We start from the raw sequence: 21,080 nt of genomic DNA, 5'->3' as shown, positions 1-21,080 counted from the left end.
GCATTAGCACACAAAATAATACTTTTCTGTTCATCACATTCCTCTAGGACTCCCCTTAACAGATTTTCTTTTTCTTACGCATAAACACAAAGTTTAACGTACTATTTGTATTTTTTCAGGAATGTTTGGTAATGTTGAACTATTCTTGACAGTATAGTGTTGGAGGCAGTATAATTAAGGGGAGAGCTTGAGGGTATCAATAGGCAGCTGGAGTATATTGGCAAACCATGTTGAAGACATTTCAGTTAAATGAATGGAGGTTGCCCAAGGATCTCTACTGAGCCTGAAACTTCCTAACTTACACGAAAACAATCTGGGTTGGAGGTGAGGAAGCACACGATATTGCATTTTTAAAGAAAGTTTCAAAAACATTGGGGGGAGAGGTGCTGCTAAGAGCTGCAAAAGTATCCAAATTAGGACAATCGGCATTACAATCCAGAAGTAATTCCATGTATGAAAATAAACGCTTGTCAAAATATTGTAGTGGATGAAGGCAGATGCTTTAAATAAAACAAACCAGCCTTCAAGGGATGGGGATCCAGCAGACTCTGGCTTATTTTGAATGTTGCTGGTGGAGGTGGGGGAGAGGACCCTATCTTTTCAGTGCCAGTTGCTGGGGAACATAAGCAGGAGTGCAACTGTGTCTTATTTTACTTGAAAGCTTCCTAGAGGTTATCTCATTGCGTGAGGACACTTGAACAAAAGAAGCTGTTAATCTGAGGTAGCATAATTGCTTTGGTTTGTTCTCTTCCCATCCTTGTTGAAAGTAGCTGATAATCTAGTTGCTATTCTATAACACAGAGCCTCCCCAACCTCCCCCCCCTCCCGGGCCGCAACTCACTACAAGGCCTTGAGCCATTCAGAATCAGGCTGTGGAAATGACCAAGTGCATGCGCATCCCTAGTTGCACAAATAGCCGAGCACCATTTGCATGAGTTGGGAGGCGGGTGTAAACTTGTCTGCCACTCACGCAAATTGCCCACTGCTTGTGAAGAACCATCCCCTCCTTCCCCCCCCCGGGGGGTCAGGCCGCAAAGCCGGAAAGATTGGGGAACTTTGCTATAACAGATATTCAGTTTCTTTCTGAACAACATATTTTAGGCACACATTTTTAAATAAATGTTTGTTTAATTATTGCAGTATTAAAAGTAGAAATGAATACATTGAACTCCTTTAGGCTTAAATCATTTAGCCCCATTTTCAGCTAAAAACAATTGTGAAAGTAAGTTGGTGGTCGTCTTAGGAAACAGGCAGTTGCTGCTGAAATGTGGAAATCTCAACAGTAGTAGGCAGGCAATAACAATGAAATTGCCAGGAGAAAGGAGGAAGATTAGTAGTATGCCTAGAGATTTACAGGGTGAGTTTTTTTTTAAAAAAACCACCAACTGCCTGCCTATACATTATACTAAGATGCAGTAAATAACTGCCACACACACATACACACACCAAAAAAGTCACACAGACATCTGGTTAGGTATACTAGGAACAAATTACATGGAACTGTCACTGGGTGCTACAAACTTTCTGCACAGGCAAAACTAGGCTGCCCAAATATTCCACAATTTTAGTGCAGAAACATGAAATTTAAGCAGCGTACAGTTGTTACGGTTTTAGCCCTTACAGCAGTGCAAAGGTGCTTAAAAAGTTCAAGTGTTTAGGGAGGTGGGCTTATGCAGTGTCAGTGTTCTGTGTAAAAATCATCGAGCTTTTACTACCCTGCAGCCTTTTGAATTGCAGGTGGGTGGACACCAGTCAGCATTACACACTGATTTTGCACAATTAGCACTTCTAGATTATTCTAAAACCCTTCTTTTAAGCCCATTCATTTTCTAAATGCAGGATACTTTCTCCATAGGGCAACATTGAAATTAGCCTGCATGTGGAAGTAGGGCTCTAAGCAACGCTGTAAAATATCAATCGACACACTGACATTTTAATCTAGACCTCAGATTAAGGATCAGGGTTTCTGAGGCAGAGACTGCGAGGTGAGTTCTATCCAAACCTCTTTCAGCTATAAAGTTGCCTACATTTCATTCCAAAGGTTTAAGTATAAAATCTTGTGAGGCCATTTTGGGGGAAATGCAGATACACTTGCTCTATTTGTTTTAAGTGTATCATAAGTCACTGATGTTACTTTTTTTCTATATCAAGAGTCTCCCTCAAATTGATTGCCCCCAAACAATCATAAGGGTACATATTCATTACCTGTCCCTTACTAAAAGAAAAAACCCTCCAAGCTAATGTGACAAGAAACAATCAGAAGATGAATAGGAATGTTACCACGAGAAAAGTAGGCAGCTTGGCTCTGGTGATTCTGAGACTTGGCCAGAAAGGGAACATGTAACCCTCTTCCCACACATTGGCGATGCTGCTTTCCTCCTCTTCCACACTATCGATGCAAGAAATTACGTAAGGCAATAAATCTCCTTGCTAATCTTGGCACAAAGACTATCGATAGGAACCCATCGTAAAGTATCATTCATGTGCAACTGTTGAGGCTTCTGTTTTGCTCTGATTTCTACTTTGCCCATTTCCATAAAAGGAAATTTGCAACTTCCTGCCAATTCCTTGTGTTGGTTTGTGGTTAAAACTGACATAATCAAAATCCTGCGTTGCTCTTGGGGTTCGTGTCCTGCTATCATTTTTGAGATAGCGGTATCTGCTTTGGCCTCTCTCCTAGTTTTATACTTAGAGGACAGCTTAAATCTAACTCCTGCAATCCACAGAGAAACTTTCCCTCACCAATCTAGATCTTGGGCCTCCAGCCCTTGATGAACTGCATTATTTTTTTGACTTGAAGTTTGGTAAGATGAAAATCCTCAGATAGGATCTCCTCGGTGAGTTGTACAAAGATGCTACCATCGATGCGTTCCCGGGCAAAGAAGCTGACCACATCCTCAGAGAGGCCGATGAAGCGCAAGGATCTAGATACCTCCTCAAGTGACAGCGCTGATAAGTCACCAGGAGGCTGCCAGGGTGAACCATCCCCATTCAGACGGGCAGGAGGTGCCTCAATGACCCCCTGAGCCAGATAAAGGTGGGTGATGCCACCTTCAGAGCCATGAACAATGGTGGATGACAAAGGGGCTACTGACGTCCGAATGACAATATTTTCAGCCGTGTCAAAGGGTTTTGATGAGCGAGGTGGTGGTGCAGGACTACAGTGCCCCTCTGGGGAGGAAGAGCCTTCAAAGAGGTCAAAGGTGTCTATGGAAGAGGCGGTTGTCTTCTGCCAATCAAGAGATTCCAACCAATCTGAGGAGCCAGAGGAAGCTGGGCTGGAAGAATATGCTGGATTGGAAAAGGGGTTAAGAGCACCAAAGGGAGCAAAGCGTTTCTGTGGCGGGGGAGGCTTCAGGCGAGGGCAGCTATGGTAGCTCTTGATGGCGTTGGCATCAGTGCTCCCCAGCAGAGGAGTGGATCTCCCAGTGGCCACACTTGAGCCTGGATCATTATATGGCCAAGGGTCAGACCAGGAAGACATCTGAGCAGGTGGGGGCTGAGATGGCAACTGTGTTTGAGGGCTGCCCAACTGCCGACTAGTGGACTCTCCAACTTTGCAGTCACTCCATGTGCAGGGATAGCAGTACAAGGAGTAGGAGTCCGGAGATGGGGAGCAGCTACCGCTTCGTGGCCTTGAACTGGAAGGCAAAGAAAACAAACAGCATCAGAGCTAGCTCAAGTGAAATGGGATTTGGCGTTCTCTGATCATAAGTCTGGAGCAGATTAGTGTCTTAAAACCAGAGTAGACAAATCCAGCAACATCTAAAGTTGTGCACCCCACCTCCAGAGTTTTGCCAATGCATTTTTCCAATTTCCTTAATTTGAAAAACCTTATGCTCACTCCTCCAAAGACATCCTTGCCTGACAACAAAGAGACGTTTCATGCACACTGAGCATGCAGTTTCCAGAAATAGATTTAAGCACATACAAATCTCTTGAAAATGAAAAATTACCATAATTCATCCAATATTGCTTGTTGTTAAAAAGACATTGCTGTCATTTTCATTCAACCTCCCCAACTTCTAACTCTGGAAGTTCCTTCCTAATCAAGTATATTGTTAAGTAAAATATAAATGCCAGGGGCCAAATAGAAAACCAACCGTACTGCCCTTTTCAATTATTTTTTTTCCTGAGACACACAGAAAGTTCAAACTGCCACAGCTACAGGAATAAAAGGTCAATGTTTTTACAAACATTTTTGGAGAATCCAAACACATAGTCCAAAACGATGGGGAGGCATAGCTCTTTTTATGAAAGCCATGCTTTTCTTCAATGGAAAGATACTTTGTTTTATATGCCTGGTACTGTTATGTATAATTAAACTTTCCATAATATTGTACATTTTAGGACATTTGCTTAGGAAAAAACTGAACCAGCAAGCAGCCAAACCTGAAGGAAAAGTGTAATTTATACTGTACAATTAGCTCTCGGTATTAAATATTTATTATTTCCCAGTAAATATGGAAATATGTTCTTTCTCTTTTTTGCATAAAACTTTAACAGGGCTAAATTTTCTAGCATCAAGGTAGGAAGATTCTATGCTTCCTTTCTGACACCTGAGAGTGCCTTGTTAACGGTCAACCGACAAGAAAAGTTCTACTCATATGGTATTTATTGCCCTTCTTGCTGTTGTATATGCCTGCACATACCCTGAATCTAGCAATAGTAAGTACACAGTTCACTCACTGCAGCCAATGCAGTGATAAGATCATTCAAGGCCTCTGGATACCAGCCCAGAGGCCTATACTTTAAGACTTCATTCATAATAATATTGCATTTTACAGTATACAAAGAAAGATGATAAAGCGAATGCCTTTAAGCATATTCAGCACTGTATTCTCCCCATTCTCATTCCCCCAACCCCCAAGTTCCTACAAGGAAGGCTATATCTTACAGCTCCCTCTACAGAAGCAATCCCAGTTCCATCACTCACATGTCATGAAGTCCAGATGAGTAGTATGAGAGGTTGGCACTGGGTGATACTGCCGCTTGGAGCTTGGGGAAGCGCACGGGCATTGGAGGGCTGGAGGTGGCCGATGTGTGGCCACCACGTGGTGGCACAGGGGGAGCAACAAGGAGACGACATTCCTCTCTCACCTATGAAAAGATTGGGGATAAAATAGTTATTTGCTGGGGTGATGGAACAAATACAATTCAATATATTTTGTGAAGTAGATTGATCACACATGTCCATACAGATTGAAAAAGGCATTTTCTAAGATTTCAAGCAGAGCTATACAACACTTTAGAAACCAGATGTTTCCAAGCCTGTTTCTTCCAAGATTACTTGAAAAAATAGAGGTGATTCAACTTCCTGCCAATTACCCCTAGTTGTGTTTTTTTTCTAGGATATATTTCTCATCTTAACAAAGTAGAATGGAATGAAAATTACAGGACATCGTTTAACCAAGGTATATGAAGTTACATACTTAGCTGACCAGAGTTGTTTCATAATGAGATGGCCAGTATATAAATTTAATAAATAAATAAATAATTGGGGGTGGAGGAACCTGAAAAAAATGAGAAAACAGTTTTTGGGAGGTGCATTGTGGTCCTTTCATTCCATATACTAGGTCAATGTGGAGGATAGCATTACCTGTCAAACTCATGTTTGGACTGGCTTTAAAATCCAATCTGTAAATGCTACCAGATCTATATGTGTGTGTGTGTCCTACAGAGAGCTACCAGTAGAACATTTTTTTTTAAAAAAAAAGGCTGTTAATGTAGAAAGTGTCCATGTAGAAAGCCTGCAAATAGATGCTGGTGGAGAGGGTTTGGCAAAGTGTAAACACAAGGTAACAATTTCATTAATCCAACATGCAAAATGCTGAGAAGGAACTAGATAAGAAACTATGATGACAATCAATTCCTCAAGTGCCTTTAAAATGGAATAATTGATTACTGAGAGAGATGGCAAGCTCCCTTTCACTGGTTGTGTCGAAGCAGAGGCTATATAGTTGAGGATATTTTAATTTATATATCTCCACTGAGCAAAAGATTGGGTTCAGTGATCTAAATTACTTTTTTGTAAGGCTTTGTACATCCAGGGAATGGTGTGGATATTTCAAATATGGGAAGGGAAATGGAAACACAAAAGATTCATTAAAAGGGAAATCAGAAATACATTACTGAAATACAGAAATAGGAGGTCAAGCTATAAAACCATATCTTCAATATAAAATTATGAGATATATAAAGGGCTTTCCGAAATAGCGCGCAATTTTACAGAAATATATTACCACTAATTGGCACAGGAAAGTCAAATGGATGCACCTCCATTATCTCCTTCAAAAATTCTTGGACTAGAAATGCCATACTAACAGTCACAGGACCAAAAAGTGCATCTTATTAAACAACAAGTTTCACATCTACAGGAGTTAAAGAGAAGATTCTTTAGATAAAAATTAACAGAGCTGGAAACCAAGCCTGGCTTCACATCACTGACTTACCAGGAATTATTTTGTTATGGTGAAAGGCATCTTGTGAACAACTTCAACAATCACCATATTCAGCAGTACTGTAGCAGTTTGTCCCAATTGTGAAGAAACAAATCAACCAAAGAAAATAGATAATATCTTACTTTGCAGCAAAAAGTTCGGCAATGTGTATATGGCTGCTGAAGCAAACAACTCCCAAAATTGCAAGATTTAAAAAAGGATTAGACTCCACCCTATTTATTTATGCAATGGGGTATAGTGATAATGCTAAATGAGATCGGTACCACAGGTAAGCAAAAGCTCTCTGAGCCTTGAAAACTGAAGAAAAAAAAACCTGACAGTTCATATAGTAACATTTCTCAGTTAAAATCCACCAGCTTTTAACAATTTATATCGTGAATCCCATCTTCTTCAGAGGCATCAATGGTGGAGGTTTTTAAATTAAAGACGAAGGAGAAACAGAGTATTACCTAATATGGGACCTATGGTACAATTGGCTAGACAATAGATGCAAAGGTTAGAAAACAGACGACAAAAGAGGATCAACAAGGTAGAAACAAATACAGGTATAAAGCTATATAGAAGGATACGTATTGCAAACAATATTGTTACTAGATTGTACATAATTGCAAATCAAAATATATAGAGTGATAAATGTATAGAGAAGTATGTTATAACCATGGATACAATAGATATAAGTATGTTGTATAATTTCAAGTTTTTATTCTTTTTTCTATGAATGAAAAAAGAAAAATGATCATAACTAGGATGTGTAACATCATGTATATTTTTAAAAAGTGTTGATACAACCAGCATATTGTTGTTGCAAAATTTAAATTGCTAAAATGAAGGAAAATGCACAATAATTTTTTTTAAAAAAATGGTGATGGTTTAAAACAGAAATGACAGAAAATTTCCACCAGAGAGAATGTCACGCTCTGAGAGTCTGTTCCAAAACTAAAGTTAGTGAAGAGCCAGTTATGCATGGGACTCATCTATAGTCCAACAAATACAAGCCGTGAGGTTGAACATTTATGGGTACTAAGAATCTCGAGTCTATTGTGGTAGACTCCCATGCTAAAGATAAGAAAGGCAAGATAAGAAAGGGAAGTTGATTCTATTGGCCATCAATCTAGGATTCTATGCTGTATTGTATATCCCATGACTAAGAATCTTGAATCTGTTGTGGTAGACTCCCATGCTAAAGATAAGAAAAGCAAGAGATTAAAGAAAGAACACTATGGTATTGAGTATTAAAATATGAACTTGGACCACCAAAAGAAAAAAAAGAAAAAGCAAAGAATTACTAATACAAAAGTTTTATTATTAAGAGCAATTTATTATTTACAGTTACTCAAGACTTTGCCAAATTCTTTTCTATTTGCTTATAATACTGTCCACATGTATATTTCAGCTCTCTGTAGTGGTATCTGCCTTTTTTTGTTTTTGTGGTCTCCAAGTCCTGTCACTATGGACATCAATTTGATATTGGCAGGTGCATCTCATCCAATGACAAAGACAGTAAATAATCTAGTAGCTCAAGGGACAGTGGATGCACCTGTCTCAGAAAGCTGGACCACCATCAGCAAATAAATTGAGACAGGGAAGAAACAATACCCTAATCAAGCAATCATTGAGGAAGAAGCTACATTGCAGGGCAAGCTACTATATACAAACAGCCAGCAAACCCCATTCTCCCTCATACTGATGTTAACAAGTCTGTAATGAAAGAAAAAAACAAGGTCAGAACGTTCTGTATTTTCTAGAATCAGAAATGTCCTTAAAAACTAGCAACCCCTCAGATTGATCAGAACATCACATTTTCTCTCTCCCTCTCTCTTTCACACACTCAAAGATCCCCATATCCTCCTGTCATAAGAGAACAGAATATGGAAAATAAGTTATAGTTCAATATCTTTTCCAAACACACTTCCACACAAAAATAGAGCACAATAATTCAAATTTTAGTGAACTCAATAAACATATGAACAAAATTTCCTTATATTAAATGGAGCATTTAATGAACCAAATGGGCATTTGTAAGCCAAAGTTGCACATTATTAAAAAAAAACAAACACTGAGCTGCCAATGAACAAGGAAGTTTCATAACAAATGTCTAATGATCTGAAAAGAAACTGTACTTTGGGAAGAATGAATTATTACTGAAGGAAAAAGCAACTGACTGGACTGTTTCATTTTTAGTACCAACCAACCAACCAACCAACCAACCTCTCTCTCCCTCCCCCACTCTCTATATAATCTATATGTGTCTGTGTGTGTGCATGCATGTGCGATAAACATGCATATAAAATAAACGTTACACATTTTATAACTCATTCATCTACATTTATGTATCCAAAATATCACCCTCTGCATACAACAGTAAGATATAGCAGTCATGGGGAAAACCACAAGAATTAAAGATTCCAAGGAACCAAGGAAAAATAAATTAAAAGCAAAGCAATACTGATGCCTAAGCAGCTTCAGTAGCTATGGAATGCTAATTACTTACTAGAGAAGACAGGGAGTTGATAAATATGAAGAGAAGAGTCCCCAAAAATGCATTCTATATTAGAATATTTTAGAGCAGATCCAATTTGTTATTCCTTTATTACAGAATCATCAACAGTAACCCAAATGCCTTTCAAAGAAATATGGGCAGCAAAAGTCCCATTGTGCCACTGCCTCTATATAATTCTCCTGAGTAATAACACATGAGCAGCATTTAAAGACTTAGGAAATTCAGATTTCCCAGTAAATAATCAATCTGGTGAGAGACCAGAGAAGAATCACAACCAGTGGTCAATCCTATTGGCTTTCCATACCTTTATAGTCCATTTATCCTTTTGAAATCATTACCATTCCAATGGAAAGCCATTATTATATATTGAGCGTTCATCTGATTCATAGGCAATGCCTAACATATTACATAGGTTCATTCCTTAGAAGCTAATTGGACCAACACAATCTCAGGTTATTTCTTCTGCTTTCTAAAAATCTATTGAAAAATAATTACTGTGGTATTATGAAAAAAAAATAAAAAATGGTCAAAATTTCAACTTCTGTCCCACATTGGATTTCTGCATATTCCTGGGGAATCCTATATATTCTATCCATCTGAAGTCACAGCTATGTTTGCAGAATAGCAATTAGTCTTCAAGATTGGCTGGCAATAATATGCAAAGTGGTTAAGGAGGTGGACTGGGTCCAAGAAAACCCAGGTATAAATCCACCATCAGCCTTGAAAGTTCAATGAATGACTTCGGGACAAGCACTCACTCTCACTTCAGCCTATGTCACAGAATGGTCCCTGTAGGAGAAAATAATTAGAAAAGAGAATACAGGTAGTCTTTGACTTACGACCAAAATTTATGTTGCCAAGTGAGAAATTTGTTAAGTGAATTTTGCCCCATTTTATGACTTTTCTTGCCACATTTATTAACTAAATCACTATATTGATTAAATTAGTAACACAGTTGCTAAGTGAATCTGGTTTCCCATTGAGTTTCCTTTTCAGAAGGTTGCAAAAGGTGATCACATGACACCAGGACACTGCAACCGTCATAAATGTGAGTCAGTTGTCAACCATCCAAATATAAATCACGTGACTGTGGGGATGCTACAATGGTCATAAGTGTGAAAAATGGTCATAAGTTACTTTTTTCAGTGCCACTGTAACTTTGAATGGTAAATGAATTTTGTACTAGATATGCCACTGAAGAAAGCCAAGCTTTAGATCTAACAAATAGCTTAGCTAATTTTACAGTTGAACAGAGGTGGTATTCGGCCAGTTCAGACCAGTTCTGGCGTACCAGGAGTAGAAATTTTGAGTAGTTTGGAGAATCAATAAATACCACCTCTGGATGGCCCCGCCTACCCGCCCCCGCCCTTTCCTGTCCTATATTCCTTTGTTTTTTAGCTCAGCCGATTCCCGCGGCAAAGAGAATTGCCGCGCCTCAGCTGAGCTAAAAAACAGCTCACCTCAGTTGCACTGACACAGAGGGCAGTTTCTGAGTGCTGTGCATGTGCACGAAGTACTCCCTCAAAGAACCGGTAGGAAAAAAATTGGAATCCCACCACTGCAGTTAAACTATGCAAGACAGTAAACAGTATAAGAAGTACTGTTCAATCCTGAATTTTCCACAGTTCAGCTGTAGTAAATGACCTCAACGTTCTAGGTTTATGGCAGAGTGGGAAAACTTTCCCCAGTCTTCCCTTTTCATATCTGTATCAGTGGTGGGATTCAAAAACTTTTACCCCAGGTTCGGTAGGTCTGGCTTGGTGGGCACGCTTTGTGCGCAAGCGTACACATTGTGTGCCAAACACGCACTTTTTCGCAGGTGCAGAGGCATTTGCGCAAGCGCAGAGCCGTTCCAACTTACCTCCTGCAAGCCTGAACTCTCCTGGTCACTTCAGCAGCTGCTGCACAGCACTCTTTTGTGCAGCGCAAAGCAGCTGCGCTTCAAAAGCAGAAGATAAAAGTGAGTATGGGAGCCCGGGCAGTGGGTGGGCCCAACAGCAGAGTGGCGGAGAGATCTGGTTTGGTTTCTGCTGCTCATCGCCGCTACCAGCTCGGCAGAACCGGGCCAAACCGGTAACATACCACCACTGATTTGTATGTACCATTCTCTACTTTAAAATGCGCTTATTATCGTATGTTTTCTTTATAGAGGAAGTGTTCAAACTTTCAAATGTGTGCAATGACAAAAACTATTTAGCAGTATTCCAAATGTGGTTACATTACAGATTTTTAAAAATGACTTATAGTAATGTATTTTAGTTCATTTTCTACTAATCTTCAGGATGGAAGGTTTATCCATCTACATCTCTACATGCAGAATTTATCTGAATAAGCAACCTTTAAGTGTGTTTCCCTTCCCTGGATGACAACAACTTTCTTTCACAGCTAATTCAAGCTGAACAATAAAACACATATTCCTTCTTGAGTGCCTTGCCCTGACTGCAGTTTCTATTTTCCATCAAAATGTCTACTACCTGAATCTCTTACCGCTTCAGATTTGGGTGGGACTGGGGGAGGAGCATCTGCGTTAAGGTCTTCCTGCAGCAGGCCTCGATGGCAAGGTGAACCCCCGAAAGAGATAAGATCCCGCTGGCCCTTGCTGGTATTCTCCAGTCCGGGAACAGTGCTGCTGGATTCAGAATAGTTCTCTGGGTTTTGATTAGTCCACAATTCTTCATATGGGAGCTCTTGAGTCCGGAATGTGGGTTCCACCCAGTCAGGTGTCATGTATTCACGCTCAGAATCCAAAGTATCAGAAATAAGGCTAGAGGGCTCTTGGTGAGAGGGGAGAAGCAATGGTTGAGCCCTCCGTCCTTGAGACGGGTCCTGGCAACGGCTTTCAGAGGCAGCATACAAGCAAAGTGAGAGGCGCTGAAAGGATTGGGCTAATTCATCACGGCTGTAGCCCTGCAGGCAGAGGCGTACATGGCGGGGGCTGGCACACTCTTCTGAGAAGTCTGGCTTGGCCTCCCGCACAGCCTTGGAATATTCATTGGGATCGAAGCATTCCTGGCAGAGGGCAGCAGTTTCTCGTAACAACTTCTCCAGTTGGGGGTCTCTGCCTACACGCAACATCCCCTCCGGCAGCAGAAAACGGGGCATGTCTGTGAGCAAGAGGAAGTGGAAGGGTGCCACCTCGTCCTTGCGGAGAATGCAGCATAACACCACTGTCTTGGAGACGATGCTCACCAACTTGTAACAGTGGCCCTCACGGATGGCATGCAGATCGTAGGGGTTTCGAGGTGGCCGACTGGGCACGATCACATTGACAGGAAGTCGCACCTTCTCGATGATACTGCGAATTGTATGTTCTCCCTCCTGCATTTGCAGCTCCAGCGGTGAGCGAGTGCTGAAGCGCCCTTTGCACTGGAAAGGCAAGCTGAGGCTTTCATTGGTCCGATGATTCATGCAGATCAAGCACGGCATCTTGCCCTTCAACTGTTTGCCGCTGCCACCCCCAGTGTTGCCGCCGCCGCTGTTACTGCTACCGCCATTCCCACCGCCAGTGCCAGGGACGCCTGCTTTGCCCAACTTCCGCAGCAACGTGTTCAAACGCGACTTTTCTTTCACCGCTTTTGCGCACAGAATCTCTGCCTGGCCCATGAGTGTTAATTCATCTCCTGCGTGCAGTGTGAAATTGTATACTTCGCTATCTTCACTGAACTCGCCTGACACAACCTGGAAGAAGCCAATTGGTGGGGGGAAAAAGGGGAGATAAGAGGCTTAACATGGAGAATTCTACAACACAGAGGGCAAGGAAAGAGGTGGCTTTGTACCAGTGGTGGGATTCAAAAACTTTTACCACCGGTTCGGTGGGCGTGCTTTGGTGGGCGTGCTTTCCGCGTGGGCACACACTTTGCATGCATGCGCACACCAAACATGCACTTTGCATAGGTGCAGAGGCATTTGCGCAGGCGCAGAGGCGTTCCAACTCACCTCCTGCAAGCCTTCACTCTCCCAGTTGCTTCAGCAGCTGCCGTGCAACACTCTTCTGTGCCACGCAAAGCAGCTGCGCTTCAAATTCAGAGGATAAAGGTGAGTATGGGAGCCCAGGCGGGAAGATGGGCCCAACAGCAGAGCGGCGGAGAGAACAGATTCGGTCTCTGCTGCTCATCACCACTACCGGCTTGGTAGAACCGGGCTGAACCGGTAGCATACCGCCACTGCTTTGTACCACAGAAAGAGGGGTTCTGCGATACAAAAGCTACTGCTGTGCTCTGCCATAATATGAGCCATGGAGAAAAAGCTAAAAGGTGGGTTTTTGTGATTGTGCATGCTGTATATGGAAGAAGGAAGTATAGGTAGTCCTTGACTTACGACCACAATTTTGAGCCCAAAATTTATGTTGCTAAGTGAAACATTTGCTAAGTGAGTTTTGCCCCATTTTACAATGTTCCTTGCCACTGTTGTTAAGTAAATCATTGCAACTGTTATCTTAGTGTCACGGTTGTTAAGTGAATCCGGCTTCCCCATTGACTTTGCTTGTCAGATGGTCGTAAAAGGGAATCACATGACCTTGGGACACTGCAATGGTCATAAATATGGACCAGTTGCCAAGCATCTGCATTTAGATCTTGTGACAATGGGGATGCTGCCACAATCATAAGTGTGAAAAACGGTCATAAGTCACTTTTTCAGTGCCGTTGTAACTTTGAATGGTCACTAAATGAACTGTTGTAAATAGAGGACTACTTGTACCCTAGGCCATCATTTGGGGCTGATGGACTCCATTCCACTCAGGAGTTCTTGAATTGTAACCATTTGATCAAAAAGGGAAAACAGAATAGGAGCCTCTTTTTGACACAAAAGATTAGAGAAAAGTTTAAGAGATAGACACCTGAACAGCCAACTGAGAGATGCCCAATTGCGTGGGTTTGGGGTGAGAGAAGTCAAATTCCAGTAAATTATCTAATTTGGGTTACTTAAAAAGACATTTGTTGGTTTCCACAAAATAGATAATTGAATTGGCTTTCAGATCAAAGCCATCACCACTTGAAAAGGAAATACTCCTCTGTTTCCCTGTTTCACAGAGTACAGAAACTGTTTTTCATTTCATCGGGCAAATGAAGTTCTAGGATATTTCTTTAATAGATTCAATGCAATGGTCTATATATGGTTTCCCAGAAGAAAATCCCACTCTGTTCAATGGGAATTACCCCTGTGTGTGATTAGGATTGTAGAGGAAATGACGTTTTTTGAAATGTTCTGCTTTGTGCATACTTACTGAAGTTTCCATCCTTTGCTTTTTCTGAAAACCAAGCCCTGTCTAAACTTAAAATGCATTTGATCCTCCAGTATTAGTTATTATTGTTGTGGTTTTCAGCAAAGTGCATTATATTTTCTTCCCTGAGTGTGATTAGCTTTGTAGTAAGAAAAGTGTTTCTATTTATTCCTTGAGATAATTCACAATCTTATAATTGAAGAGGCAGAGATCCAAATTGAACTAGAAAACCTGAATGAATGAATGAATGAATGAATGAATGAATGAATGAATGAATGAATGAATGCAAGTGCTCTACTGTACTCCCTGATTTTCCAAATCTTATCTCTACCTCAGGTTTAAAATGAAATTGATAAAACTAGAGAAGACATATTAATGTTTCTATTCATTCAGAGCAGATCCCTAAATTCATGTTAAAAAGACCGTTGTCAAAAATACAAAAGAGCCTATTGGATCAGAATAAAAGAGATACAGCCAGTTCAATAATCCAATCCACCTCTCTCCCAGTGGTTAACCAGTTGTCTTTTTGGAGAAGCCCAAAAGTTAAAGCATCCTTCTGAACTTTGAGACCAATTTACAGTAGAAAGTGAGGCTATATTCTGCTTTCAATTCCTTAAATCTCAGCTATCTAATTTCTTACTTTAGCTATGGTTATTGCATTAAAAAATGGATCCTTCAAAAATGTTATGCAGACTATCAGATATGAAATAGTCGATTAAACTGCAAGTCATATTTTGGTTAAGTAGATGTGATCAAATCTGAGCTTGCAAAAATTCTTTTAATTTGCTTTACTATAGCTTCATTAACCAAGCAGAAGAAATGACCGTCAAGAAATCAGATATCAAACCCAAAGACAGAGAGGCTGACCTGAGTGTGAACACATTCCCACCCCATTTCCCATCTATTCTTTAGATCAGGGGTCTCCAATCTTGGCAACTTTAAGACTTGTAGACTTCAGCTCCCAGAATTCCTCAGCCAGCTCGCGAGTTGAAGTCTACAAGTCTTAAAGTTGCCAAGGTTGGATGGAGACCCCTGCTTTAGACAGCTGACATATGCTAAAGTACAACTGACCTTTACGCTGAAGGTGATGGCCTCCATGACGAACACCCGGTCTGGAAAGATGCTCGCCACCTCCTCCACACTGTTGAAGTACTGCACAGGCTCCCGGACATCCCTGTCCTGATCTAGCAGCTTAAATTTTCCTGCAGGATTAGAACCCCAAACATGTTAGTTTAGTTAGGAGATGGGTTTGTTGAGATTGTTTTTTGTTTTTTTCAGATAGGCAAGCTGAATCAAGAGGCTGGCAGGGAATGAGAAGGGCAGACTCTGAAGAGCTACTGCTATGCCTACTGGGCATCACCTAACCAATTAATATCTCCAACAGTGGCCAACCAGAAACAGTAGGGAAGCTTTTTTTTTCCTCCAACATTTTATTATCAGAGGTATTTTTGTGCTTAATGCAGAGCCTGTTTTAATATATTATGGCTAGCAGTCAATTGGGATATTTGTTCCAATACAGTTCTCCATCTTTCTTTCTTTCTTTTAAACATAAAAGCAGAAGATAAAAAAATGTTGGAGTTAGACAGCAAATGAAAAAAATAAAATAAAATAAAAATATAAAATAGCCTTGAATGGCTGGATCGGACAAAGGGCCTGTTTAGATAGCATCCTATTTCCAGACACAGCTAAGCAGAAGCACACAGCTAAGCATCAAAATAATCAATAAATTTCTCCCACATTGCTCTCTGTCAATTAGAATGTAAGAATAATAATAATTCTGAACCTAGAATTTCATATAGCCACCATCACAAAGAGTAAATTATTTATTTTTCCTTCAGGAACTTAACCCAATCACCTTTTAGAGCCCTCTTTGTTCCTGGCCACTACTTAGATCCTGTACATTCCATACATTAACAGTACTGGGTAAAAAAAAGGGACTTTTCTTCCTTGTCTCAAATCTATATTGCAGTATAAATAAGAGAAGATGAGGAAAAAAAATGTATTAATGTACTGTACACTTATAATTTTATAAATCTCTAATCATTTCCTCCTCACCATATTTATGTTTCTCAACCATCATCATCATCAAAGTCTGTCCAGACACATTCTCCATTGAGAAAAAAAAGGCCAACCTGGAGAATATCACGTACCAACAGTAAACTTTTATCCAAACATACATAGAATGCATTTCTTCCTTTTCCAAGTCACAGTCTAATCACAACCTAGAATTAGGAATAAAATTTTCCTATTCATAGACCAAAGTGCATTCTTGGGAAAAATGAATACTGGCATCCAGAGTTGTGCCAATGTGAATCCAATGGAATGAAGATACGCGAGTTCTTGTGGTAGCAAGAATCTGGGACTAGATGAAGTACTGGCTTATCTTCAGAACACCAAATATCTGCTGGCTATACACGTAATTCTCTAATAAAGGAAATCTCCTTAGTCTGTTATGCTTTTTGCTGAAACTCTTGTCCTTTATCTGGGTTACCCTCTGTAATGTTCATTTTATTACACTGTGTTGCATTCCTATTCTTTCTGAAGGAGCCCCAGAGCTGCCTGTAACTGCCTTAGTTACCACCTTTCAGCAGCAAGAGATCCCGTGAAATGCAAATGGTATGGCTCTCTTAATTTCTTCCCCGGGATTCATTTGTCATAGTTCACCCAGAAACTTCTCTATAGCCAGCAAACGAGGAAGCCAAACAGACGGAGACATCAAATTGGAGCAGAAGTGAATGAAAGGAGCCGCTGGTGATGATGAGGGGCAGTGAGAAAGAGTCAGGGCTCAGGGCTGCCCCCAGCTCAGTTATCAGCCGTGGGCCCCTTTCTTTTCTCCCAAGGAAAAGGCAATAGGGCAACAAGCAATTATGGGCTGCGATGGGGGCATCAATGCACCAGCTGGAAGAGTAACGAAGGCATACAATAGGTAGAAATGAGTATCCATGGCATCTCTGCCTCTTTACACTCTCGCTATCTGGGCTACAGACATAACAGCATAACAATATAACTTTTAATGAAGTTTAAACTGTGTGTGTGTGTGTGTTTGACTATTATTAGCCCAGAGGGAGATGACTTCTTGATGTCTTTTATCAGAACAAATTGCTATCAAGATAGGAAGTTAGAATATTTTGCCAGAAAATGCGGTGTAGAATTAATGCTGCCAAGTTCTTATTAGTAATGGTCATTTAAAAAGACATCACACATACAGATTTCAACCGCAACGTTCTTCTGTATTATTCCAGTTATACAGAAAAAGAAAAAGGAGCCACTCATGTTCAGGTCTAGCATTTTAGCTGTTTGAAAGGAAGGATCTGGAAGAGAGAAATCTACTTTATTTATTGAACATGGCTCTTCTGATTTTGGAACTCAGATTAAATCTAGTTCAAAATCACAAGCAGTCCAAAGAAGCTCCCTTTTTCAAAATGTCTCCCTCAATGCATAAATAGCAAAAGATGCAGACCTAGGTGAAAAAAAATGCCTGAATGGGAATTTTGTGATAATTCTTAATTGAGTTGAGTCTCAAAACCAAATGATGAGCAATTTAGCAGTTTATGATGCAGTGAATGGACATGGAAGCATCGCTGTTTTACTAAGCCTAATTAATTATGTAACTCTATGAAATAAGAAGCTAGGGAACAGCTTTCTTATTCAGTCTGGTGCATTTTACCGAAGCCTCAACTTTTTACACACACCGATGGCTGAACCAGCAAGAGTTAAGATTTTCTCAGTTCAGATCTCACAACTATTATGAGCTTCACTGGTAGCCTGGTGCAATAAGTCCACATACTAGTGGTATCTGCAGCAAATCATAATAATGACAAAATGATGACAAACATCATGACATCCTCACACAAGTGCCATCATTTTGTACTTTCATCCTAAACATTTGATGCCAGTATATAATTTGTACAATCACATGCCTTTCATAATGTTTCCCCTTTTCTCCCCTGAAGACATCCATGTACGTAAGCTTGTCACCTTGCAATAGTGAGACAGTACAAAATATATCACATTTGATTATAAGATACAATGATGAACATAATGTGTGCAAAGTGTTTGAACATTTATAGAAATGCCACCAGTTATTGTCTTTATCGTGTTTCTTTCTGAAAGGCCATAGGCATCACACATTTATTTCACATCACTTGGAATGACAATGTTGTGAATTTATGCTCAGGCCATTGTGTCCAACCTCTTGCTTTTTACAAGAACCTAGCCTCTCTGTTTGTCTTCTCTAGATAGTTTGCTCACTATCAAAAGACCCTCACTGTTAGGAAATGTTTCCAAATATTCAACCATAATCTGTCAGCCTATAATTTAAATCCATTACTGCCTGTCCCACTTTCTGAGATGTTAAACAGATCTTGGCCTTTTTCTGATGGCACTGTTTTCAGACACTCAGGGAACTTAACTCTCTAAGATTAACTCCCATACTTAATCTGAAATATTCCTATCCTTTTCCCTTCATCCCCCAGTTTAAAATCTTTGGTTATCTGGGAATCTCAAATTCACTCATCAGCATATAGTAGATGATTGCAGAGGACATTTTGTCAGTACAATTTAAACATTCTGGTTTCAAACACAATAGAATTGGTTAAGTGAGATCAGAATGGTGTTAGATTAGACTCCAAGGATCCCAATCCAGCCATGAAGCTCATCAGATGACCTTCAGCCATTTATCATGTGCTATCCTAAATTAAGTCACAGGATTGTTGAGCATTTAAAGATAGTGGTAGGAATAATGTTTCCTACTCCTAAATTATCAGGAAAAGAGCACAATTTAAAAATTCAGTTTATAGCACATTTGAAAGCCAATAAATGCTTTCAGAGGTGTTTTGCTATTGCCAAAAGCAGACTCGAGACTCCAGAGTGCTTAATCATACTAACTGAAGCCTTCATGTGACATTTAAACCCAGTTTTGAGCAAAAATAGCTCTGAGATATCCTAATTCATTTCAGCGGAGATGAAATGAGTTGATTTTCCCAGGCAGCCCAAGAAGAATGGTTTAAATATATACACTGTTGCCTAGATACAATACAATCTCTCATATGAAAAGTCTTAGTGGTGTCTCCTTTCTCCTAAATAGCACAGGCTACGTACATCATGTCTCCATCATCATAAGGAATGACATTTTTAAGCAATTCCTGTTCATTTCAACAAGACTTGAATTTCTCAAGTCAGTTGGCAAGCCTGCTCGGTCAGATCTTTCTCATTTTTACCATACTTAATAGCAACCAACAATTCTGACAAGCTAATATTTTTCCCTGCATGCAGTTGTCCACTTATCAAAAGCAACGATTTCACAATGGAATGAATGTGAATTTTGCTTTGCTTGCAAGCTGAAACTAGAACCATCTGCTCTGGGTTTTTTTATGAATGGGGCCAACAAAACAGGTTAACACACTTACTCTTCTTTTCCTGTCCCATCTGTCTCCCCAAGGAGCAGCAATTAACTGCTCCTGTCCGCTTGCCTCTCATTATTTATTCATACTTGCACATCATTATCAAAGATGGGAGGCACTTAAGAGTCTCATTAAAGGCCAGAGATGATGTCAGTTCTGTTAATTCATGACTCCAGTCACTCCTTCCTACTGTACCATCTGTTCAGCACCTCCCAGTCTCTCACATGGTGCCAGCAACTCCTTTCCCCCTCTCTGATCTTCTACATTAGGCACCAACCTCCTGCAAACCATGCCCTGTCTTTATTCAGTGTTCTCCTTCACCATATTTTCCAAGCCAGGTCACTGGTACTCTCTTTCCATACCTCTAGAACTCAAGACAAGATGGAGTAAGCATTAGCAAGTCCAGGACCACAGTGCCCAGGAATGTTTGCAGCTAAACCTAGAGTACTTGATACTAATAACATAAAGTCCAACCACTGGTTAGAGCAGTTGGGAATTGTAATTCAAGATTTGGAGGGCCATAGACTCCTCATATACAGTACAGATTGAGAGTTTGAGCAACTAGACAAGGGGGGAAAAAACCTGACAAAAATAAGATCATAAATCAAAACTGACAGAAGGCAAACCAGGCCCACTAAAGCCTTTTGGGAACAAGACAGATTTTCCAAAGGAAGCTGGGAGAATCCCTTCTCTTTCTGAATAAAAACGCAAAAAGAGAGACAACAAGATGGATTGGTATATTTTGGAGCGCTCAGTCTAATGGTGGAAACCTAATATATGTCATATAGATCTCCAATCCCAATACAATTTTTATAGGAAACCCAAAATTAGCATTCATTCACCCATTAAAACATTAAAACCCATTAAAACAATAGCTTTTGTTGCAGCAAAATTAATAGCTAGGTTTTTTTTTCCTTTGAGCTCATTAATTACAAGCCCTGATTCTTACTGATCTATTTCTTATGAAAAGTCTAGCCTGAGAGATTGATTCTACATAGCTGATCCCTCTCCACTTGCTTTACCAACTGTATTTGTTTCTTTCACTCTCTGATATCAGAAAATTATTTCATCTCCTGAAAGCCTATCAGGAAGTACTGAAAGAAGTAGGCAACGTGGAGTTCACTAAGCCACTCTGCTTCAGCCAATACATCGTGCAGCTCCTTTGCCAACAATGACTCACGCTGGGTGTAAATTTACCTAAAAGACCTCATCCCAAACACAAACAGAAAAGAAGATCTTGTTTTTTTCTTGTAGAAGGAGATCTTATGAATCTATCTATTATCTTTCCCCATTAGAAGATTAAAAAACACTGAAGTTGTTACTTAGCCAGGTAACCAAATTTTTGCAAGAAAACAGCCAAGTTCAGAGACCACCAAGGATTCCACATATTAAAAACCATAATACTGGGAATGGGAACCTCATGAGATCCTATCTGATGAGACCTCTATATGCAACAAAACTTTTGAGAGGAACTGGGATGTGTAGGAAAAAAGAAA

At 40.2% G+C, this 21,080-nt stretch overlaps 1 protein-coding gene across 1 annotated transcript in view; it reads right to left on the bottom strand.

Moving 5' to 3' along the window:
• Positions 1–1,113: 1,113 nt before the first annotated feature.
• Positions 1,114–21,080, bottom strand: part of GAREM2 (GRB2 associated regulator of MAPK1 subtype 2) — a 30,905-nt gene continuing 10,938 nt past the window's right edge. The window contains exons 3-6 of the mRNA XM_026671551.2: positions 15,254–15,384; positions 11,449–12,639; positions 4,937–5,100; positions 1,114–3,641 (exon numbers count right to left, since the gene is read on the bottom strand). Of these exons, the coding sequence (XP_026527336.2) occupies positions 2,747–3,641; positions 4,937–5,100; positions 11,449–12,639; positions 15,254–15,384 (2,381 nt within the window). The 3' untranslated portion in view covers positions 1,114–2,746. The remainder of the gene's footprint in view (positions 3,642–4,936; positions 5,101–11,448; positions 12,640–15,253; positions 15,385–21,080) is intronic.

Source organism: Notechis scutatus, chromosome 1, assembly GCF_049901735.1.
Source record: "Notechis scutatus isolate UNSWTSFEM ecotype Mainland chromosome 1, rNotScu1.2, whole genome shotgun sequence".
Lineage (NCBI taxonomy): Eukaryota > Metazoa > Chordata > Lepidosauria > Squamata > Elapidae > Notechis > Notechis scutatus.
Note: the sequence above shows the minus strand (reverse complement) of the source record. Positions and strands in the feature narration are given on the sequence as shown.